The sequence below is a fragment of the Culex quinquefasciatus genome, chromosome 1 (assembly GCF_015732765.1).
Source record: "Culex quinquefasciatus strain JHB chromosome 1, VPISU_Cqui_1.0_pri_paternal, whole genome shotgun sequence".
NCBI lineage: Eukaryota > Metazoa > Arthropoda > Insecta > Diptera > Culicidae > Culex > Culex quinquefasciatus.
In genome coordinates, this window is record NC_051861.1 from 3984726 (window position 1) to 4009761 (window position 25036).

The window sequence follows — 25036 nt, forward strand, 5'->3', positions numbered from 1 at the left end:
GGATAAATTAAAATCCCATTTCATTGAATTCTGATTGAAATTAACTCAAATCTGACGTTTGGTCAATTTATTCATTTTTGAGTAGCGTGTATCTGTCATTTATGCTGCATTCATTTGACATCTGTCAAACTTGGCGAGGAGCCAAGTTTGACAGATGTCACTTCCGTAACAGAAACTTTGACAGCAAGCAATTCCAATGTAGTTTTTCAAAAGGTCGTAATCTTTAAAGGAAATAAACAGTCAATTTCGCTCACTCTAGTAAATATTTACATTATGAAATTTGACAGCTGAATAAAAACCTTTTCTCTTGAATGAAATTTCATAATTTTTCATGATTTCATGTCCGATAGTCTCGGCAAACGTGTTACACAAACTCACCCGTGGTGACGTTTTATAGCTGAGGAGTGGTGTGTTGCCTCCGGTCACAGGTGTCACGTAGGAAGAGCACACTCAAGGTACACAAGTGCTCTCGGTTCCGATATGAGGACACCGACCGAACGGTGATTACGGCCTTCCTCGAAAGGGTTGACCGGTGGTTTTGCGAGGAGCGGTTGATTGAAGGGGTTTGTTTGATTATTTGCCATAATGGCGGATGTCAAAGTGACAGTATGAATATTTTATGGAAAGATCTATGCAAATAGTTGCAAAATCAATTCTGTTTAACTTTCCGAACAAAAGCACTTAATTCTCGATAAAAGTTCAAACAAGTTGTCCGGACCAACCGGGGACACATCCGGCCTTTGATCCCCAAGGGAACACGAAGCTTCTGACAGCACCAGATTGCTATTAATTTTGTGAGAAAAGTTTTCCCCCTTTTGCACCACATCCAAATTGGGTGTGGAACTACGGAGGAAAGTCATTTCCCTTGGCTTAACTTGACGACCAACGAACGCTTACTACATCAGTCCGGATCGTTTTTGTTCCTTGATAGATTGGGGTTGGCAAAGGGCAAAAGAAGTTTGCTGGCTAATGAAAGTGTCAACATCAATGTATCGTAACTCGTTACTGAGCTGGAAGAAGTGCCGTTTTGGGGGGGCTTTGCGACAAAGTTAGAAGAATGCCGTTATTGAAGTCGAAATTAAAACAATATTATAGCAAACTGACGTCGTTATGACAGATAATCTTTCTCAGTGGAATGTACAAAACAACTTGAAAAATACTTTTTATAGCATCCACCATTATGGCTCGTTTGACAGAAACGGCCTTACACTCAAGCATCGTTTAAAACATAAAATTACCCTTCTCACAAGCATTGTTGTAGGAATTTAACAATTTTGCAAAAGCCCTCGTCGAACAAAGGCCTACCAAATGTATACCTTGTGCAAAACAAAAAACTCACCAAAGTTCCACCACCGCGAAGGCTGTTCCGTTTGTAAGCGATTAATGTTTGGCCAGAGAAAAAAAAAACGAAAAACAATGGCTCGAAATTGTTTACACCCTTCTTCACGACAAGCTCAACCAAGTCGAGACCAAACAGGTTTGACCCCCATGCACACACCGAGGAGGAGGGCTGTGAATCAGTGGGAAAGTTAATTGTTCAATTCAATAATTCACCACATTCGCGAATGTTCACGAACATACCAACAAAAAAACGAGCTGCTGCTTTGGAACATCCGCTTTGGAACGCCTGCCAAGATGGTTGACGAAAAGGTGGGAAAGCGAGAGCTGTCAAAATCAAAATCATTTTTTTTATATTGAAACAACAATTTTACGTTTATCAGAAGTCATTTTGAAAAATGAGGTCACACCTACAATCCATCACCTTGAACGAGAATGACGTCGATGGCTTTAAGGGCCCATCTGCCTAAAATCTACCCAAGTTTGCGAAACAATGGAAAAGAACGCGATAAAAACGGCCGCGTCGATTGTTTCGACGAAATGGCAGATACGCCCTTTTGGGCTTTTTTTTTCCCTGTGCCTGTGCGGCACTTTTGTGAAAATTGGACAGCTGCGGCGCGAGGTTTTGTAATTTTTTGAGGCAGCACTAAAAGCTTGGGCTGGAAACGAATAAAAAGTTGACCCAATTTCCCAACCGATGCACTCCATTTGTAGGATGAAATTGAGCAAAAAATGATAAAAGAATGATTCATTAGCAATTCGAGCATTGAAAATGTTGGTTTTTGCTTCATTTTGCTAGAATAAATATAGATTTTGCAGAGGTCAATTTGGTGGAGTGTAATTTAAGCTCAATTATAGCATGATTTGCAATTCAGCGAATTGCGAAAATTACGCAATCGAGTTTAATTAAACTTCAATGCATTTAAAATGTTGTTTAATTTATAAGCACTATGCAAAAACAAAAAATTAACGTGTAACTGTCAAACAGTGCCGTGCTCCCAGTTTTTCTATTTCTCTGTTTACACTCTAAATTTCTCCCCGCAATTTCCGCGCAAATTGCCATTACCCAACGGCTGTGTTGTCATTGAATTACAAAACAAACACGAACGATTCACTCACCTCTGAACAGCCAATCGAATCGCTGCTGCACCACTGCAATTTAATCCAAGGTTATTGCACTCTCAAGCTGCTTCGCCAACAATGATGAGCGTCTCGCAAAAAATAAAAAATAATTTCCTCCAAAATTATCACACTGTTTTGCATTCACTAACACAACACTCGATGATTTTCCAAGCTTCCGGCTTCTTCTTGGCTAGCCTTTACTTTGCCTATAATCGGCAATGAGAGAGAGAGAGAGTGAGAAAAAAACAAGATTCACTTTTATTTCGCGATTATTCACTCTTCAAGCAAACTCGAAAGATCAAGTGGGAACGAGAGAGAGAGAGAGAGAGGGAGGATAAAAACGGTTATTTTCACTTTCATCCGCGGAACTTCCCCATAACCGGATCAAGACGAACCAGAAGAAGAAGAAAAAGTTCACTGATCAGAGCAGCGGTTCATTCATTATTAGCGCATGATTGTGCAGTTTAACGGACACGACTGACGGACAGTAACAAAAAAGAGAAAAGGTTAAGACTCACTCCGCACCCAGCGAGAGATAGAGAGAGAAATAGAGGAAACAAAGCGGGAGCGACTTGAAAAGAAAATAGTCGAGAAAGAGAGGTGAGGACGAAGAAGAAGAAGAAGGGTGAAACGCATAACCGGTTCGTCTCTTTAATCGCAGTAAGCGGCGCGGCGTGAGGCGAACGAACCCAAACGAAATTGAAAGGGAAACATGATTGGACAAGTCGCGGGAAGCGGGCAGCAGCAGGCCATGCAAAGCGGGAAGCGGTTAAATCGAAAGTGATTCTAGAAAGGGAAGAAGAAGGGAAAGAAAAAGAAGCGGTCCGTCACGTCAAGAGAAGCCAAACAAAGGAGGCGGTGTGGTGACGCTTGGGAAGAAGACAACACGGATCTGCTGTCCGATTTGACCTCGTGTCGTGTCTTCTTCTCGCGTGAGTTGGTCAACGCAAACGAAAATGTGGGACACCGGAACTTGGTCGGTAGCCGGGGAAGCATCAGCTGGGTGTGGACCGGTCGCGTGCAGCACGAGAAATTCCGTTTGATTGGAGATTAATTAACGGGGTAACTGTCAACGAAGTGTTTCGTGTCTTTCAGTTTCACCAAACTTCAAATTAATCGTTTATTTATCGTGAAAATATTTCAAAATTTAACTAAAACGCTGAAACCGATTCGATTCGAACAGGTTCAAAAGAGAAATTCAAAATTAACAGCCCTGCGAACTGTCACTTTTACACGCTGATTTTTTTTCTGCTTTTCACAAACATAGTGTGATTCAACCTGTCAACAGTTGCGTCACATCGTGTTAGATCCACGCAAAATGGCCATTTTTGCAGCACTTTTTTTTCGCTCCATCATTTTCTCGGAATGCTTTGTTTGCAAACGCGCACATCGAAGTTTGAGTTGAGCTTTTTTCCAGTAGATGGCGCTGCGCGTTCAGGTGGAGAAAGTTTGAGCGGTTATTTTTTTCTCTTTGCTTATGTTTAAGATGGATTAGCACTTCGTTTCACGCGGCTTAGCTGCTTGTTAGCAAATTGGTTTAGTTTTTATTTTAATTAAATGAATCTTAATTGGCAAAACAGATTCTGCGTAAGATAATTACATTCAAAAAATCAATTAAAATTTTGTAAATCTTAAACAATTATTGAAAATAATTCAAAATTTTACATAAATGATTTTTTTGAAACTACACGCAATTTTGGCTTCGTTGTTACTCAGCGTACATAACAGGTATTTCCTTTTCCACAGATTTTTTTTTTCAAAGCCAAAAGTTCTTAAAAAAATTCAAATCAGAAAAAAGCTATAAAACTGATAACATTTTCCGAGCTGTCAGTGATATTTCCCAAATTTTACATGTGTGTTAAAGTGGCCCAAATCATGAATTTCCGTTAAAACTCAAACCTCAGTTTGTTCAGTTAACACTAAATTTGAGTGACTTTAGATGGAAGTGTACAATATATAATAATAATAAAATAAAAATTTCTTTAAACTATGATTATTTGCTACGAAAATCATTTGAAGGAATTTATGGAGCTTGAGTTCGAGCTACATAAAATCAAACAAACGATCAATATTTTTTCCAGTTTAAGTTAAGCACACCCTTACCAAAAATCATGATTTTCTGAGTTCAGTATCCCACTTTTCGTACGATTTTTTGAGTTCAGGTACTACAACCATAAAAATGGTTAAATGGGTTGAACTGAAAAATTCGTATGAAAAGTGGGATATTGAACTCAGAAAATCATGATTTTTGGTTAAGGTGCATTATGTATATTGTACACTCTCATTTAAAATAACTCGAATTTCGTATTGATTGAGCATACTCACAAATCAGTTTCGAACTGATTTCGTATGCGCAATAAAAAAAATGATTGATTTTAAATGAAAGTGTAAAATTAACATTATGCTTAACCTGCACTGGAAAAAATGTTCATCTCAAGTTTATATACATTTTTCACATAAAAAAATCAGAAGTTTCCCTTCAATGGTAATTTGAACTATAATTGGCTTGAAATTTGTTTAGCCAAGTATGACCAAAATCAAAATTAAACCATTTTTCCATCATTATTTCTAAATATTTTATTTATTCAAATTTTACGTTCAGTTAAGTAAAATTTAAGGGTTATCCAACAAAAACGTTCAAACCTTTGGCACAGAAATTAATCATTTCGCAGATTTTATGCAGAAATACCAAATATTCAGTCATGTTTGCCTCAAACTCGCCCCACCATCTTTCATCAGCAAAGTAACTCTCACTAGCGCCACTCCATGCTCCGAGCTCCACTCCTCTGGTAAGTTACTGCCCCTCCTTTAACGGCTTCGTAACTTTCGAAACAAGCATGCATTTCTCAAATCCTGCTTCGCCAACTGCCCATTCCACGACGCAACCACACGCGCTGAAATTGCCACCTTTAGTTCCTTGTGCTTTTTATTTCTTTATTTCGTTTTCACTAAATGCATGTCACTGGTGCTTCTTCTTCGTCGTCGTCTCCTTTTCACTTCTTGGATTTTTCGAACATCTTCCTCTCTCTCTCTCTCTCTCTCTCTATCTCTCTTCCCCTGTCACATTTAGTGGTTCGTTTTCGCCAATTTATCCGCTGCCTTCTTCCGAGAGTGCCAGCCACACACGTGCACACATCCACATTACACACGTGTCTCGAGTACCGCCTCGACACGGATGTTATTTGCGAAAAATCTTCCTCTTCCGTCGGTGGTGTTCTTCACGCCTAGTGTGGCCACTTTACGTTTCTTAATTTTGCTGAACAGTTCTTCAGCGTGAATTCCGATTGTTAAAACTCCTTCAATTGTTTGCCAAACCAATTCGCACACACTTTCCACGCGTTGATTTTTTGCAGTGTAAGTCGACTTTTACCCGCGCTGCGCGCGCTTACGACTTTCACTCACATACACCGCGTCAAATTCGCACCACACAACCCTTCCCCTTCACTGTCACTCGAAGACAACAACAATAACAAAAACAACAACAACAAAAAAGTCGTCGCTGCGCGCCAGGTTTCACTTTACGCGCCACTTGAGCCTCTACTGTACCTCGGAGTGGGGGGGCTTTTACGCCAGTTTTGCGGAAAAAATACAAACGACGTGCTGCTCGGTCCACGGTCCAGTATCAACTGAAACTGAACTCTGCTGAAACGGTCGCCTTACTACGTTGGGTTGGATTGGGGAGTAAACACGACGCCAACTGCGACGACGACGACGACGATAAAAGCTTCCTTTTGAAAGCTTTGCCGAGTGCGACACGAAGCTGAACCGAAGTAGGCGCTTGGAAGGTGGGTGGAATTCACGGTTCGATTTTCACGGTGAGTGAAAATGATGAACATCTTCATCATGCAAGAGGTCCTTTTGACAACTTGATCGGGTTACACTGAGGTAGAAGTTGACTTAAAAGTAGAGGTGGGCAAAAAAAGAGCGAGCCGCTCAAAGAGCCAGTTTACTGAAAAGAGCGATCGAACCGTGGCTCACAAAAAAAGAACCGCGGTTCTTTTTTAAACTCCAGTCTTTTGAAAGAACCGTTTCAAGATGGCATAATTTTTGTTATAAATATAATTTATTGAACTTCCAAAAGAATATAGTAATAAATTTATTTTTGAGAAATGACAATGCAATTTCATATTTTTCAATGCTTATAAAAATTAATCCCAAAAGTAAATGATTTTTAAAACAACACAAAAAAAATCTTTTCACTGTACAACTCATTGTACATTAAAGAATTACCGGAATACAAAATTTGAGCATTTCAAATTGCATAATTTGTAAAATATTATCAAAAATCTACTGAATAGTTTAGAGATTTTGGAAAAAAAATCCTTTTATCCGATTATACTGTAGCGTTTATAGATAGAGTCATCTTTTAAATCAGAATGTAGAAAAGAGTTAACAGAATATTTTCTCCAAATAAAATATTAGCATTAGTTCAATTCTTGCATAAATAAACGCAATTTTAAAACTTATAGCAATTTTTCCAGCATCCTAGATTAAATTTTGGATGCCATTCAATTACTCGAATGTTTTTTTTATCGAATAATTTATAAAAGTCCAATGTGAAATAACTTATATAATCACACGAATCTAAAAAAAAAACTGTTCATCCAAATTTTGAAAAAGAGCGAAAGAGCCGTTCAAAAGAGCGGCTCTTTTTAATGAGTGAACGAAAATGAGCGGCTCCTAAAAAAGAGCGGTTTTGCCCACCTCTACTTAAAAGTATAAAAAACTCAGAGTAGAATTTAATCAAACTTTGACAGAACAGTTTTAGCGTGCAAAAGGTAAGTTTGACAGTTCGACAGTTACACACTCAACGAGGTTTACAATTTCAGCTATTTTTTTTTAATTCATGAAAAAAGCAACTTAAATTTGTTTTTTTTTCTGAAAAAAATCACGAAATTCGTGAAAACGTGACTTTCACGCCAATTTCCACTGCCCAAGCAAGTGACGAATCGCTGGAAACTTCGCGTTTCGCACATGGTTCCGACTTTGCGTCCTGGTGTTGTTATGATTTGTAGGCTGGGGTTGGGAAGGGGAGAGCAAAAAAAAAAGCTTGTCCCTCGAGGAGGGTTTGTTTTGTTACACGCTTCAGAGGTGCCACTGCTTCCATACCGTACAGGCCTACGCAAACACACACACACACGCGTGCCAGGATATATGTTTTGGGCCAAATTTGGCGCATTTTGAGGTCGACAAACAGGATGTGTAAAGTTTGCGACGAATTGGGTGGGTCTGAGAAGAAAGTTTGAAAATAACTCTCAAGTTTAAGAACCTTTAAAAACAAAATTAATCAAAATGTCATAAAAATGTGAAATAATTTGACTATTTTTGAAAGAGATTTCAACCAAAATGAGCGCAACAAGCAACGAACCTGCAAATTTGGTTGACAACTTAGAAATTGAATGACAAGCAGTTTTGTTCATGAAAAATTGGTCAAACTGTTAACCATGTATTTTTGTTCCAAAATGGGTAAAAATCCGGTAAGGACCATCGTCGCGTTAAGTTGTGATTCACGAAATCCGGATTGTCCAACCACCTTCAAGCATCATCCACCAACAACCTTCATCACGTGTGTATTACTCAATCCACTTCACTTTTTTTTTGCCGGACGCACAGAAAGTGCACAACAAAGTCCGGTGCAGAATCAATCACACCAAACGACGCCATGGCGGCCATTGCTTCCGTCACAAACTCCGGTCGCGTACCCTTGGTCGTCGTCGACGAGCCCATCGCAGTAGGCACGAGGGAAATTCCGCGCGCGTTAGACCGAAAATTGATGACGGATTGGCCTTCGGGGAATTCACAGCCAGCTACTCCGCTTGCGGCGATAGTTCCGCTTTGTTGTTGTTGCTGTGGTGGCCACTGAACTGAAATTGACAGTTGTTCACAGCAGAGCGGTGGTCATTTTTGTGGCGCGAACTCACTCTCTCTCTCTCTCTCTGGCGATGGCCTCCGGACTAATTCTGACCGATTGGAACAGCTGACCGGACTTGAGTTCAGAGTGGATGAAGAGCGTTGAACCGTGGCCGTCATCGCGTTACCTCATCCGAACCAGATCTCCTCATCTCATCTTCGGTGCGGTAATTTCTTTCTCATTAGCTTGTTCGGCACAGAGTAATCAAATATAAAAGTTTTCTCCGAACTCCGGTCGGCACCCACCCACGCTAATGGCGAAAGCGACGCCATGGTGGACGCCGTGCAGGGGTGGGGTAATGTGGATGACACACCACACCGTGACACCCCCCTTGCTACAATTTGCCGAGGAACACGTGCGTGGGACAACCCGGCTCGATGCAGTGACTGGGCGTAGCGACCGAGTGGGAATTCTAATTAGAATAATGTCTTGAGGTCTTTTCTTTTAATGTATTTTCCATGCACTCAAAACTGATTCTTTTGTTTTTTTTTTTAGAAAATGCATCAATTTTACACATGAAAAACGTTTTGTCGTTTGATCGTCAAACTGACAGCTACAAATTTGTCAAACGAAAAACTGTCAGTTTGACATTAAATTTATGCGGTCGTACACCCTTATTTCAAATCACTAAGTTTTCGTCAAAACCGAACCTACTCAGAAATTAGTCAATGAATTTCAAATCTGACAGATGCCTCATTTAGTCATTTCTGACAAGGTTCGGTTTTGACGAAAACTGAACAATTTTAAACGTGCGTGTAGATTTTTTCAGCGAATCAAAATCTTCCAAAAATAATATTTGACAGTATTCTCCAATTTTGGGTTGCCAGTTTGTTGGACCCAGAACCCGAAAACGATACCGTACAAAACAAAAACAAAAACTTGATTTCATCCACGAACTTGGTATTCCGGTCTCGTTCCGGAGCGTGAAGCATAGGTCGCGCCTTTGCCTTCGTTTGTCGTTACTCTTTATTGTCGGGGATTCTCGCTCCAAACCCGAAATTTAGTGACAATGATACCATTCAATTTAGAGGTGTCACATCTCAACTTGATTTAGGATAGAAGAGCGCATAAGTTTGACAGTTGTGGTTCGCCATAATGGTGGATGATGCTATACAATCTTGTTTTACACTTAAACCCCGATGGTTTGACACCAACTGTTGTCAAACGAACGGGGTCACGTTTTAGTTTGACACCCCTTTTACACGGAGTTCACACACACTATCAAACGTGTGTTTTGATAGTGTGCGTGAGCGCCGTGTAAAAAGTCACTTTTTAGTTTGACTTTGACCAACGGGGTACAAACTAAAAAAGTGTCAAACGAAAAAGTGACCAACCACCGGGGGTTGAGTGTATTTGATTTTCTGTAAATTGTACGAAATCTGATAAAATCCATGATTTTCGCTACCGTCGAGCCTCATCATTATACCATTTGCCATTATGGCAACTTCTGGTTGCAGCAAAAAGAAACTTTATTAATGACTTGAAACAATCCATTACTCATCAGGGATTCAGAAAGAGGAAAATTCCTCCTGAAAGGTTGTTTTTACCATTATGTAGAAAGTTATAACCAACCAAACCGACGGTTTCTCCCTCGTTCAGAAGTATTTTATGGCAAAATAATCCCGAGCTTGTTTTCATTGCCAAAACAAAGTTTGCTTCCGAAAAAGTGCCATTCTTCACCATCACCCCAAAACCCACAGTTCCGGCTCGCCAGTTCAAGTGATTAATCGCATTAGCCCCCTCTTATTAATTGACCGTGTACCTAACTTCTGACAGCTGCGGACTCTCCTACGGCTACCAACTAATACCAATTTTCCAACCGGCAGTGACGGATTGCCCGGCCGGCACGGTCAACTCGATTGCTCAACCAACTCAACGAGTTTGGTTCGGTTTCGGTTTGCGAGGAATCCACTCTCGATCTTTGGCACGGAGGTGGAGGACCGAAGACCAACAAACCCACGAGACGAGAAAGTTTCAAGAGCACTCGACAATTGAAATTTATTCAGCCTTTCATCGGCGAAGGGGGTTGCTACCCCTTGCTCTCACTCCATCCGTTGTTATCCCTTCGACATCCTGGTTCCTGTGAAAGGAGAGAGGAGGAGGCACTGAATGGAAAAGTCTCGTCTTTCACATCGAAGAATGCGAATGCGAGCTTCCGGGAATGTTTCCTTTGAGATGGGGGCGATTCAAATCATCTGGCGCAACAAGCAGCAACAACAACTGAAATAACATCCTCATCAATTGGGAAAACGTCAGTCGAGTCGAGGATCACGGTAGGCGGCGGGGTGACGGTTACCATGGTAACGGCCAGCCTGCTAGGATGACCTTTCAACGAACATTTCAAACTCACTTTAGAGGTAACATAAATTTGCGTCAGCTGTCAAATTTTTCAACCGGCGCCATTAAGGCGAAACGTCAAAATAATTTATGGCAAGCATGGAAACTGCCTCATAACACTTTTCCGTGAATTCGTTCTATGAGTTGATCCTTTTCACTCGGTTGGATAAGGTTAAACGAAGACCAAGGTGACTTCAAAGAACGTCAACGAGCTATCATGTGATTACGCTGGAGAAATTTGATCGAAACGAGTGCTCTTGACGTGTTGTAGGAAATTTATTTTCTCAGAACAAGTGGTACTCTGTTTGGAATGGAAACGACATATCTCCCAGTACTGTAACATTTTATTTCATTCGATTTTTTTAGCAAGAAGACCAGCACGTAAAGATTTTTAAATGGCATTTTATTATCTATTTTTTTCAGAGGCTCATTGACACTGTTGGTGACGAATGACCACCTTTTGGGTGAAATCAACAACAACATAGACATTGTAGACAAACATTCGAATGTTTTACATTTATTATTATTGTGTAGTTGATTTGCCATAAAAAAATACACACACATTCAAAATTGTGTAATTATTAACTGAAAAAAAAATTAACTGAACCTACTCAGAAATAAGTGAAAGAAGCTTCAGTCAGATTTGAGATAATTTCACTCATAATTCAACTTAAATTGAGTTAAATTTACCCAGATATGAGTGAATTATTGTAACGGATTTCCGGATTTGTTTCGATCGTTACACTCTAAAGAAAAAATATTAATTTCAAGCTTAATTTTATTTCAGACATACTTTTTTCAGTGGGCTAATAGATGATTTCATCCCTGAAATATCATTTATATTAATTTGTGAAACTCAGTGATAAATTGGCTTGACAGCTGCACCTTAATATGTACGATTGGTTATCACGTGACTGCAAATTGGCGCGCCGACACTTGTCCAACGAAAGTGAAACCCATCCTCAAAGTAACCGCGTCCACAAATAACGCCCCGCCGCCGCCGCCGCCGCCGGAACTTTCCGCGTCACGTGTGAAAGCGCTTCGCGTTAGTCACACTTCCCATCGCCCGAAAAAAAAGCAGCAGCAGAGGGCGATAACGTCATCACTTTGCACATTTTCGTGCCAGTGTGTATCGTACACACATCCGCAAACGCGCTGACACGCTACACGCTAAACGATTTGACTTCACTTTCTACTGCACACAAACTCGCCTTAAAGTCGCGCGCGCGCGTAAATATGGGTTGCTGAACTTGAAAAAAAGTAATCTACATGAAAAAGAGACCCCACGGCGGCCACTTGGCGCAAGAGCAACGACGACGGCCAAAAGAAAGCGACAGTCCAACCACTTCGGTTCGTGTTGGGGTGCATCAACAGGCCACTCACCGGCGAAAAAATATACGGACCAAGGCTCGGTTAAGTTTGTGGACTTTGATTATTAAGATGCTTTAAGGTGAGATGTTTGTCGAGGTAGGGTGATCTGAAAAATAAGCCTTTCTCTTTATGAAAGTTTACCCCTAACAAAAAAAAACACTCGAATTCAGATTAATTCGAACTCACTCAGAAATAAGTGTTGAGGCAAATATTTGAGTAATTTGTAATCAAAATTTACTCATTTGCCCGAAACTAACTTATGAGTAAGTTTAGTTTTGAGCAAATCAATATTTAGCGTGTAAATGTCAAACAACTACGTTGAAACTAATCCTGCTTTAAATTGAGTTAAACACTTCAGAAAGTGATGAGAATAAGTTGTCAAACACTTTTTTTTTCAATTATAAATATCAAGTTTGGACTGAATAAAATGATTGAAAGTTAAATGGTTTCATCAAAATTTAAAATTATTCGACCACCCTAACATGCCCTGCTGCTACGGGGGGCTCTCCACCTTTAGTGACCACGAGATAAAGCGAGATATGTAGTAAAAAAAATGACCAGGATATGATCCGGAAACTTTCGACGAGATTTCGTTTATTTTTTTCATTATTTCACCTCGTGAGAGACGACAACCGATGATGATGATGTGTGTCAATCGAACGATGGGCTAAAAATAACTAGTCAATCCGAAACTGCTTTGGCACTTCCGGTTTCGAGCGTCCCCCGACGCCACTCGTTTGGGCACTTTCTTTCTCGTGCGATGAAAGTTGACCTTATTGGGAGGGGTTGCCGAGAGTGGTGACCACAAAGTGGAATTAAAAAGCAGGTGACAAAGTTCAACCGTGCAGTTCCGGATTTTAGTGTGACTCTTGAGTCATTTTATATTTTGACATTTGTAAAATTTTAAATATTGTTTTTTTTTTGTTTGTCAATTTTTATATCAAATTTTCTCCAAATGAGAAAAAATACCACTCAAAATCAAACAATCCACACTCATTTGCTGTTTGTCAATTGTTATGCCCAATTTGACCAAATAAGAGTAAAAATTACCTAAAACCATTGTTTTGCCTTTTGTCAAGTTTTGGAAATTTTAGATAAAATTACTCAAAATCAAACAATATACACTGTTAACTGTTTCATAAATTTTGTGTCAAGTTTGATCAAATTAGATTGTTAAGTTTTATGGCAAATTTGACCAAATAAGAGTAAAAATTACCCAAAATCAAACAATACACTTTGTTTTGCTGTTTGTTAACTTTTATGTCAAATTTGACTAAATTTGTTTAAAAAAAAATACCAAACAATACTGATTGTTTTGCTGTTTCACCATTTTTGTGTCAAATTTAACCAAATTCGGATAAAATTCCTCAAAATCACGCAATACCCATTGTTTTGCTTTAAATGTCAAATTTGACAAAGGAGTGTAAAAATGACCCAGAATCAAACAATACTGATTGTTTTGCTGTTTGACCATTTTGATTTCAAATTTGACCAAAAGAGAATAAAAAATTACCTGGACTCGAACAATACACATTTTTGCAGTTTTATCAGTTTAGTTACAATTTGAACAAATTTGAGTAAAAATAACTCTAAATAAAAATACACATTGTTTTACTATTTAATGTAACATTTTACAAAATTCGAGTAAAAAATACTCAAATTCAAATTTTACCAAATAAGAGTTGAAATTACACAAACCTAAATAGCATAGACTAGATAAAAACATCTTTCTGGATTTTTTTTTAAATTCCTCGGGTTTTTCGATCTTAATTAGAAATCCTTAAACTTAGCATCCAAATTCCAACGCTTCAACATAATTAAAGCTCGTCCCCTTCGAAACCAATAGCGGCAGCTGCAAGTTGGAAAACCATTCCATTTGTTCCCAGCGCTACACTCTGTGAAGTGGTTCTGGCTCCACTCTTCTCTAGCTTTCATTTTCGGTTTAAGGACATGGCTCCGCCTGTGTAGCAGAGTGCTCCTCCATTAATTGGTGCTTGATTGGCATATTTATGCGCGAGACAATGGCTCTCAGCGTGCTTTTTGGGAATGTTTCAGCTTAAAACCAGGATGCTTTTGAAGCTCGCCTGGTTCAAGTAGTTCGGGGTCGACCCTTGGCTTCTGTCAACAATGGCGGTGGCAGCTGTCATATTTACTTCAAAGTTATGTTTGAATATTAGCAAACATAAGTAATTTAGCTTAAGCGTGTAGCTAAATGTCACTTTGACATTTGGACGTAACCAGCCAAGGGTTACCAAGGGGTCCTTCCATCGTGAGGGCACTTTACCCCCAAAACCGAACCGAAAAGGAGAAATGGCAGCATTCTCGTCAACATACACACGGTAAAGCTCAAGGGCTCCTTTTCTTTCCGCTTGTTGTAAGCTCGTAAAAACAAGATGTTCCCATTTTCCGCCAAGGAGCACTAGATGTTGTCCTGATGGTGGTCGCTCTTAGCGCTGCAAACCGAACCGCGTCGCTGCCGTTGTTAATGGCATTTTCGTTCGCAACTAAAAGCAGATGCTTCCCAAAATGAAAGAGGGGGCCACTTCAACCCCGTCTTCCTCAACAGTCTGCGCCGGTAAATGAAGGAAATGTATTTAGAGACACTGACACAACACGCTCATAACCTAATTAAATCCTCGCGCGAAAAACCGTTGCATCAAAGTAGGCGACCGTGTCGTTACAGTTTAGCAGCCGACCATCCAAGTAGCCACTGCTGGCCTCAAAAGCGGTTCTTTTCTTCTCCGGCCGAAGGTCTGTTGTCGCTGACCGCCGCCATTATGGCACAAAACGACTTCTTTTGGAGACGACCGCTCGTTGACCCAGAAGCGTCGCCGATTCATTATCCGGAAACCTGGAGACATTATGCGTCGCGTTCCGGGCTTTTGGTGGGAAATTCCCCCCGTCGGCGGTGACTTGAGATGGATTCAATGACCTGGCCGAAAATAAATGATGATGATGATGACGAGTGGTGCTACTGCTGAAATGAAGTCACCATTGTTTGATGGTTATGTGCCGTACTAACTCTACCGTTTTACACGGCCCGGGTGTTAAGGCTAGAACATGATTATCCGTTCAATTTTGACGCAACGCAGTGTTTTGCGTTGCGTTTGTACTAAAAAAAATGACGCAATATGAAACGCATTCCTGACACAGAATGAACGCAAATGTTCCCTGAAAACGTTTTAAATTTCTGTTGCCAAGCAACGTGTTGTTTGTTACCATTCTCTGACAATTCTGGTCATGGATTGCAATCCGGATTTCGAAACAATTTTATTAATTTTTGCGGCCGTTTCGGCCGTAATTAGGAACCGTAGAAATCGGACCCGCATACGAACCTATACTAGAAGATGGTATGTACGTCCGGCCAACGAGTCCAGAGAGGAGCAAGGCCTTTATGATACCAAGTATCAGCTTCTCCGGAATCGTGATCCGGAGTATTTCATGAAAACGGTGCGGATGGATCCAGATACTTTCGATATCCTGCTTGGGAAGGTAGCACACAAACTAGAAAAACACTCCATCCGGATGCCTATCACCCCAGAATGTCGCCTATTTTTAACTTTGAAGTAAGTAATCCAAAAGTAAATATTATGATCAAATTAAATACTAAACAAATCTAGAGTTTTATATGGAAAGGTCTGATAAATATAGGGAATCCCAAAGCTTTTAGGTCCTCTTTAAAACCATGCTTTAGACCATGCTTTAGAAAATTTTAAATTTGTTAAGGTTCATGAATCGTAGTCTGGCTTAACCGAGAAGAAAATTTTGTTTGCAAATAGTTCGGTTTACCCATTATTGCTGCACAAAACCAAAATCCGGAATGTGGTCAGAAAGTGCAGTCACCGTAAATCAATTTAACCAGCAATTCGCCAAGGCACTGCTCCTGTCTGTGTTGCCCCACTCGATCCGCAAAAGAATTAAATTTAACTGATACACAACGTTTAGATCTTGAATTCACAACCAGATTGATAAAATTTGTCAGATGTGGTGCTTCTTGTCCAGATCGCGACAATCGCTGGTATTGGTGGTTCCGCCTGTTTTTCATGTCGTAGTCACCTGCTCAGTAGAATTTGGCTAACTTTAACAAGAAAACTTCTAATTGAAACAATTTTTCCCCGAAACATCCCCGCACTTTCACAATATTTTTCGTTTGCTTGTTTTCAGACTAATATCTTTTGTTATTGTTTGGTTGACATTATACACGCTTAGAAGATTTAAACTGCTCGAATTTACGGATTAACCTTTTTTAGAGTATTCAATCCACAATCGAGCACTCCAATCAAAACAGAATAAAAGCAACACGCAAAATCCAGATGACACAGATTTGTATAAAATTTTACACAGATTGCTCAAAACTGGAAATACTCAGAATCTGTGTAGAAGACTTGTACACAGATCTTTGTACAGATAATGTTTGTCAAATTTGTGTAATTTTTAACGAGGTACCTGTGTAAACTTTACACAGATTCTGGGTAAAATTAACCACAGAATCTGGTTTAAATCCACATTAAAAAAAAACAGGTGTTGATTAAACATTTTCAGGTTGATATAAATAAATAAATGCTACAATAATTTATCCATGGATTGAGTTTCATACATAAAACAACATAACTTAAAAACCACCACCGAAATGCCGAAAAAAATGAACACTCCGAAGTGTTCATTTACTCGTGCTATCTCCGGAACATCCCACCAGGAACCGGAACCAGGAAAATAGTCAGCGCGGGAATGTTCTGGTGTTCCACTCGCTAAAGCACCAGTCGGATGCATATCTTTCCTTGAGAAGCTATGTGTGACACCCTGAATAAAAATTAAGTTAGTTTAGAATTGCGCAGCAAATATTCATGAAATACATTTCCAAGCAAACTCATGAATCCAACTGCTTCCTGTTGGTGAACGGTGCAAATAATGATCAGCATATACAAAATCTAAAAAATAAAAGTATTTTAATAATGTTACAATAAATAATCACGAAAAAAAAACTTATCAAAAATCTAAGCATCGACGAACGCCATCTTAGCTTTTTAGTACCATAAGACTGTCAGTTTAATTCGAACACTTAAAAACGGAATTGCGCAAAATACTTTGATTTTTGAGAATCTGGAGCAACATTTGTTATTTTTTGTAGAGATGCAGTATTTGGCAAATTACTCTCCAATACTTCCGGAACAAATTCTACCAACCTCCCGCTGTCCGAAAGTACATCTTCAGCTGTCAAAACGAGCTGGACATTACACTCTAAAGAGTGTCCAGTCATACAAGGGGTAAAACCCTACATTGTTAATCGACTTCTTCGAATCGCTTGACATTGTTGCTAGGTTTTTTTTTTATTGCACTAAAAGAGCATAAAACGCTGGCAACGATATCTACGGCCAATTTTGCCAATAGCTCGGAAACTTTTGGTCCGATTTTCTTTAAACTTTAAGCTTTAAAAAATGATACATTCGTGAAATTTTCTTATCCTTTTGACAAAAATATTCTAAAATTCAACCCTACCGTTTGAAAAGGGATAAAATAAAGATTTACAACCTACAGGCAGTGCCGTACATTGGGACCACGGCGCCCTTGGCGCAGTGCATATTTTAAAAAATATTATTTTTTTTCCATGTATTAATAAGATTTAAAAAAAACAGTGATAATTAATTTAACAAAAACCAAATAAATTTAAAACAGTTTTTATAATCGATAGAAAAAAATATTTCGACCGATCTATGTTGAAATTGAAATGAAGATTTATTGTAGAAATAAAATTGTTAGAATACTATAAATAGATTTCATAACATTGGTTTGTACTGTACTGTACTTTGTACTTGTATTTTTTCGGCAGAGTTTGCTTATAACCTGAGCCTGTAGATTTGTAGAAATTGATCTGATCTAGCTGTGATTTCATGACATAAGCAACAAACAGTAACATTTTTGAACAAGCAGCGGCAGCATTTTTTGTTTTTTTAATCAATAAAAAGTAATTGCAACTTATGATATAAATATTTTCAACAGTAATAAAAATAGCATCCCAATATAATGTTTTGATTAAAAATATGAAGACAACTACTTATATTTAATTGATGTGCAAGTTCATAGTTTAAAAAAAATTGGGAACCATGAGTTTTTTTAACTTGATCTTATTTTTTGTCGATTATGCTTGCATAACCTCTTACAATTATAAATGTTAAACCATTTTAAAAATTGTAATTTTTTTGGCGAAGTTATATTCGAAAAGCTCTAAATATAAAATGCATGTAAAAATTCTAAATTTGTTTTTAAAATAAGCATTTTTTAAATCATTACCGAAAGAACTAAGCAGCAAATAGATTTTAAGGAAAATTAAACTCCAACAACCAAAAACATCCGATTTAACCAGCTTTTAAATCGTTGCAATTCAATATAAGGTTTAAAGGCAAAGTGATGTTCAGATCGCGGTGAATTTTTTTCGAGAACATTAAGATTACAAAATTCAACAAGTCTGATATTTGGCACCATGAAAGAAGGGCTCTTTCCCAACATTTGTCAACGGGGTCCGTTAAAATATTTCGTTGGGGGGTCTACACAGTAAAAAAAATCATGGTTATATTGTGGTTTCGGAAATAAATCGAATTTTCGCGGCGACTTATCTGACACTACGCTACGCAAACTTATCAACTCTAATTCTGAGTGCAACGACATGTTGTGTTGACAGCGAGGTTAAACGTCACTCAAAAAAATGTTGCTCTGGCCAGCCATGCCAGATATACAGATACATCTGTATTTTACAGATTTTTCGATCCCTTAAATCACAAAAATCTGTATATACAGATTTTTTAAAATTAATTATAATTAAAAATTACAACAATTTAGTATACGAATAATGCTTTAATATGATTAAAAAGCTTAAATCTGCTGATATTTTTTTTATAAATGCCTTGTATGGCTTCGAATTTAACATGATACAGGTAAAATACAGATTTATTTTTAAGAAAATACAGATAATCTGGCATCGTTGGCTCTGGCCCCCACTCAAAAAATCGTTTCGATTTAGTGCCAGAAAATGCGGAGAGAAAAAATGCGGCGAGAGTGGAAATCGCTCGTTTCGATTTAGTGCCAAGAGCGACAATATTACATCTGGGAATGAGTTGATCTTTTATGTCAGAAAAAAATAGTAATAGGTAATTTAGAGTTTCATTGGTTTCCACAACTCATGACACCAAATCGATCAGATTTTTGAATTTTCATATATCATTTTTGTATACACATCTGCCAAATTATAATGGAAAATTAATTGGACAAACTAAAAATGCAAAATTGCTTCTTTGGGCATACCAAAGGCACCAAAAAAGTTTCAGCCGAATTTAAAAATCCGCAAAAATCGAATAACCGAAATCACAGAGAATTGCTTGTCCTGTCAACCAACCTGTCAAATAAAAAGCTACATGAACCTTGCGACAAAAAAAGCACCATGAAACAGACCTCATGTACATTTTGCGAAGAAAAGCGATTTTTTTATACAATTGAACTTTTTTCAATTGTTGTTACAATAATGATTATTGACTGACCAAATCTTGGACCAAATTATCCTAAATAATTCAAAGACAATTAAAAAAAAAACCATAATTTTTAACGCAGGGGAATGATTTTTTTTCCTTTTGCATAGTTTTGCTAGAGATTTAGGAAGTGTCTGAAAAATGAATTTTGTTCCATAATGCCTTTAAAACGTAGTACCAATTTAGTTATATTCCTACTTACTTTGAAATTTTATTTTTAACAAGTGACTCCTACCTTTTAATAACAATAATTTTTTTCAACAGCTACCTGGCACATGGTGATTCAGTATTTGGATTATCAAGAATATACCGCATGGGCGTTTCAACTGTTCGGAGTATTGTTCGTGAAGTATGCGAGGCCTTGTGGGGAGAACTATCTCAAGAATACATGCCTATTCCGGGTGAAGCAGACTGGAAAAAATCAGCACGGATTTTTTTGAAAAATGGAATTTTCCGCACTGCTGTGGCGCTGTCGACGGAAAGCATGTCGCTATACAATGTCCAAGGAACGCGGGATCGGAATACTTTAACTATAAAAAGTTCCACAGCATTAACTTGATGGCTGTTTGCGATGCTGATTACAATTTTGTAGCAGTAGACGTTGGTGCATACGGTGGAAATTCCGACGGCAGCGTGCTGGCGCATTCAGCTTTCGGCAAATTACTCCTGGAAAATCGATTGGGCCTACCAGTTGCAGATAATCTTCCATATTCTCCCATGAAAGTGCCCTATTTCATAGTAGGGGACGCTGCTTTCCCTTTGAAGGATAATCTCATGAGACCATATCCAGGAAAACAGCTGCCAAACGTTCGGGACAACTTTAACCAACGCTTGTCTCGTGCCAGGCGCACGATTGAAAACGCTTTTGGCATATTGGTTGCTAGATGGAGAATTTTGAAAAACACGCTGGTGATGGAGCCCGCATCAGCCGAAAAATTAGTTCTAGCCTGTGTTATCCTACACAATTTTGTTAAAAAGCACAAGAACGTACACAATCAAGCTCACAATGCTCAATTAGAGGCTCAGTGGAATAATTTTGTTGAACCCCTTCAGGGCATCAATCCTGCTGCAGTGTTTATTGGTAATAATTCGAGACAATCCGCATATCGTTATCGTGACATCGTTGCTGAGTATTTACTTCTTCACCCATTGCAATTGTAAATTTCTTTCTTTTATCTTTGTTCAATAAATAAAACGCACAAATGTTATTCTACTCAAAAACAATCAACGCATATATTCATGAAAACAAAAGAAAGAGTAAAATTATTTGAGCTCAGATAGGGTTCTCCGCTTCCATCAACTTGTCGTTCACCAACTTCAGGATTTCCATTTCGAGTTGTAACGCTACTGGTCGCGGAAGCTGTGCCATCCGCTCCGTCAGCATCAACGCGAAGCCAGATGGACGAATTCCGACGTCACGTGCCTTCATCGAGTCCATGTGGTTGCCAAGCTTCTCTAAAATGGAGTGCTGCAGTTGGTCCGAAGAAGCAGCAAAGTCGATCTTCCTTTTACGCCGCTTTGATTGCGATGTTGTGGCACCTCCTGGCGAAGCGGAAGGCGCTGCATTGACCGGCGGAGCTCTTATGTCCACGGGTTCGACTGGTTGTTCGTAAGGTGCCTCTTCGGTTTCTGGAGATTCTTCACCGTCTTCTTCCAAGTACTCTTCAACGATAATCTCAATGTCTTCGTTCAACAATTCGTTATTTGCTGGGACGGCTGTGTAGTTGCCTTGAGTTCTGTAGTTTTTAAACCAGGGTTATCATTTTTTTTAATAAATTTTAGTTTTAAACATGATTTTATTTTGAAAAAAATAAGTGGAAATCAACCCAAGATTCCGATAACTGGTTCAAATCGGGACAACTGTCTGAAAATGAATGTTCACATTTTGTAGCTCTATACTATAGAGCTACAAAATGTGAACATTAATTTTCATTTTGTGATTTATTTCAGACTGAATCTATCAGATAAATCTTATTATAATTTTCAATCCAAATTCGGTTAAAACCACTATTCCATTTTTAACATGTGTCCCGATTCGCCCTAGGTTCACTTCAACGGTACAACAGCGAACGCGACGTATTTTTTGAAAATATTCAAATTTTAGTACAACCATTGCGTTTTAGAACACTTGTAATTGATTGTCAAAAATGGCTCTATGATTCGTGTAAACAAATTAATATCAAAGCACACTTTTCGATAATTTGTTAATAAGACCTACTATTCAACTAGTTGAAATACTTAAATGGCATTATAAGCGTAGGAAAACTATCAAATGTATGATATATTTTTGTTTTGCATGCCTTAAAGAGAAAGTTTTATATTTCAAAGTGTAAAACTTTAATAAGTTAATTAAAATAAATTAAGAGTGTACTATGCCAAAAACAAACTGCTCGAATCGAAAATTTCTCGGAGCACGGCGCGATGATTTTCAGCGCACGTCACACAAAAACAATCTGTACACTGTAACTGAAAATCGCACTTTGCTGAGTTCGTTTTCGCACTTTTTCATACGATTTTTTCAGTTCGACTGCGATTACACAAAAAAGTGTAATCGCAGTTGAACTGAAAAAATCGTATGAAAAAGTGCGAAAACGAACTCAGCAAAGTGCGATTTTCAGTTACAGTGTATGATTTGGTTGAACCAGTTTGACGTTAGAAAATGTAATAAAAAAACTATTGAAATTAAATTGATTAAATCATGCATTTATAGGATTAAGTACAGCAAAGTCAATTAGAGCTTTAAGCCTAGAGAAAATTGAGAATGTGAAAAGTGAAGGAAAAAATAAATAAAAACGAAACAAAACTAGCTGATCTGGGAAAAGGTAAGATCACATTTTTCCTAAACAGATTTCTTCGAATGAAAAGTAAAAAAATGGAAAAAAAACTTACTCCCGCTGGGTAACATGGTCCTTAATGAACATAAGCTCTTGGAAGAATTCGAAGGAAGATCTGCTGCTGGAGGCCCCCGCCCCAGATTTTGTTGCATCCTCCTGAGCCCTGAGTGTCTTGCAGAACCGGTCCCGAAGGTTTCTCCACCGCTTCTGCACCTTTTCAACTGTTGGGAGATGGGGGAGGGGGTTTAATCAGAGAGCTTGAATTAAAATTATGATAAATAAAAACTTACTAGGTTCTCCTGTTTCCTTCGCCACCTCTATCCACGTGTTGCACCTCGTTATGCCCTGGCGGTAGTCCCGCGACTTTTTCGCGAACAAAATTGGCCGATTCCTCACCAAGTTAATCAGAACCTCGTTCCGACGCCGTTCTTGTTCCTTGGAGGCCATTTTAGAAAATGACATTTTTAAAATAAAACTCATGGCTTGCTTTCGCCAAACGGACGCAACAATTTTGAAAATTTTGAACGTTTTAGTACAGGGAAACGCGTCAGGACGCATTCACTGTGTGTGCTGTAATTAAATTCCATTACTTCAAACTGAACGCAACGCAAAACACTGCGTTGCGTCAAAATTGAACGGATAATCATGTTCTAGCCTTTAATGAAGTATGTTGTGATGCCACGGCAGTTGCTAAACGGGAAGTTAATGCCATAGCATAGCATAGCATAGCATAACGGGTCTGCACCACGCTGTAGGGGGTGCCACAATAAAAAAAAAGTAAATCTTTCCCAGTTCCTGAGGGGAACACCCGTGAAGAGTATCGGGGCCGGCATTTACAAAGCGGATTCAGTGGCAGTTTTTCATTCAACTAATGTTAACATGTTTTAGGCTAATGTTAACATTCCATAGGTCGCCTCCCTAAGGTGTCGTGATAAGGTCCAGTTTGTGGCGATACACTACCTTCCCTTTACTAAGCAATCGATTCCAGAAGGGAAAAGATCACCAGTTGTGTTGGTCCGAGCCGGGATTTGAACCCCGATCTACCGCTTACGAGGCGGAAGCGTTACCACTAGGCTACGTGGCTCGGTGCCACAATGGTCAATTCAATATTCTTAGACAATTTGATTGCTGCCCGGTACAACCAAGAATATCTAAGAACGTAAATTTCCACACTGTGCTCCAAGGCTACGCCCATACAGTCCCGTGGGGATTTGGGAGGGGATGTTTTTGTTGTTCACTAGTGGCAAAAGTGCAGGGAACCCATGCGACTTTTAAAAGTGAACGGAATATTTTTGGGAGGTTTGGAATAGGGGTTAGGGGCATTTCATCGGGCCGATGAAAATTGTTGAGTGCGTAATGTATTTAATGATTTGAATGTTTGTAAGTGTAAATGTGAGTCTGTAGTGTATTATCTAATAAGCATATAGTTTTGTAATAATGATAAATAATAAATATAATAAATATAGTAAATAAAATAAATATAATATATATATAATAAATACAATCAAGATGATTCCAGGAAGCTGTAAAATAAAACAGTTATTTAAAATATAAATGCTCCAGATGGTTCCCATGCTGTTTTAGAAAGTTTCGTTAATTTAAGCAATTTGATCATATATGGTATGAGGAGATGGTATATTACAGGAAAGGAATAGGATAAGGAATAATATGAACATTTAAATAAATCATATAGTGAGTAGACAAATTTACATGTAGGCATTTGATTTAAAATAAATGATTCCAGGAAGCTGTAAAAAATGAAAATAATTTTAAAACTAATACTCCAGATGGAGACACAGATAAAACAACAAAGACACAAGAATCCTAACACGCGGCTTCGCACCTTCCACATAATTCGACATGAACACGATCACGAATACAGCACAAAAAGAACGCCACAAAAATCCATCTTCCCGGCGCTGCTGCTCACACGATAATCTGCTAAACGGGAAGTTAATGCCATATCGTGAAAATGCACCAAATGATGACGAGTAAAAAAGGTACTTGGTTAGATGGTTCGTGTCTTGAACGGGATGAGAAAAGGAATCTACCTCTGTTTGCTTGACATTTGACGTGGCGATATGGTATAATGGCGATTGCTATAAAATTTGAACTTTGATTTGAAATCAGCTAGAAGTTTTTTGTTCCAATTTCAAAACAATTGAGACGCTTTCTCGCTTATCAACCCTTCGAATCGATTCAAACATTTGCCAAAAATCTATATTTAAAATTTTAGAAAGTTTTAGGGTTTTATTTGTTTTATGTGACTTTGCCAATGTTTTTAAAAATGTTATTTTAATGTGGTTGTGTTTTTTACTAAAATTTTCTATATTTAATGCATACATAAGTATGAAGTATTTTTTGTAATGTCCCAGACAATGCCTCTATGCATTTTTTACAATTTCAATGATAACGGTACCATTCTATATTTTATACTATAATGTGCAAAACAAGCAAAAAATTAAATTGAAAAGGTGATTGTAAATGCATAAGAAAATTTAAAAGGCAATACTGCCCATGTTCGCGTAAATGTCCCACATGCAAAAACAGCAAGTTGAGCTAAACGCTATTCAAATTTGTCCCACGCATAAGGCTACGTGTTAAGT

General features: G+C 38.5%; 3 protein-coding genes across 5 annotated transcripts in view; 1 reads left to right on the forward strand and 2 right to left on the reverse strand.

The window, feature by feature from the left end:
* Positions 1-6126, reverse strand: part of LOC6032660 — an 83985-nt gene extending 77859 nt beyond the window's left edge. Inside the window, exons 1-2 of one of the 2 annotated variants that reach the window (XM_038248720.1) lie at positions 6007-6126; positions 2458-2666 (exon numbers count right to left, since the gene is read on the reverse strand). The gene's annotated coding sequence lies outside the window, so the exon portion shown is untranslated. The other variant, XM_038248728.1, reaches the window with a different exon arrangement.
* The window catches only part of LOC6032658, a 77642-nt gene extending 56836 nt beyond the window's left edge, over positions 1-20806 (forward strand). The window contains exons 5-6 of the mRNA XM_038248240.1: positions 19861-19945; positions 20004-20806. Of these exons, the coding sequence (XP_038104168.1) occupies positions 19861-19945; positions 20004-20757 (839 nt within the window). The 3' untranslated portion in view covers positions 20758-20806. The remainder of the gene's footprint in view (positions 1-19860; positions 19946-20003) is intronic.
* On the reverse strand, positions 20805-23080 carry LOC119765253 (transcription factor Adf-1-like). Of its 2 annotated transcripts, XM_038248740.1 has the most exons (4): positions 22721-23080; positions 22486-22651; positions 21109-21332; positions 20805-21051 (listed from the first exon to the last, which is right to left on the reverse strand). In XM_038248740.1, the coding sequence occupies exons 1-4, from the start codon at positions 22986-22988 to the stop codon at positions 20870-20872; spliced, it is 840 nt and encodes a 279-aa protein (XP_038104668.1). In that variant the 5' UTR covers positions 22989-23080; the 3' UTR covers positions 20805-20869. The 2 variants fall into 2 exon arrangements, with proteins under 2 accessions (XP_038104668.1, XP_038104661.1); XM_038248733.1 differs by having other exon boundaries at positions 20806-21332.
* Between the last annotated feature and the right edge of the window lie 1956 nt (positions 23081-25036).

Bases quoted from the DNA above. Each gene is read 5' to 3' on its own strand.
- LOC119765253 (XM_038248733.1), bottom strand. From the start codon at position 22,988: ATGCGTCCTGACGCGTTTCCCTGTACTAAAACGTTCAAAATTTTCAAA. The intron at 22,652-22,720 runs GTAAGTTTTTAT...ATCTCCCAACAG, and splicing joins GAAGGAAACAGGAGAACCTA to TTGAAAAGGTGCAGAAGCGG. The intron at 21,333-22,485 runs GTAAGTTTTTTT...TAAAAACTACAG, and splicing joins GACCATGTTACCCAGCGGGA to AACTCAAGGCAACTACACAG.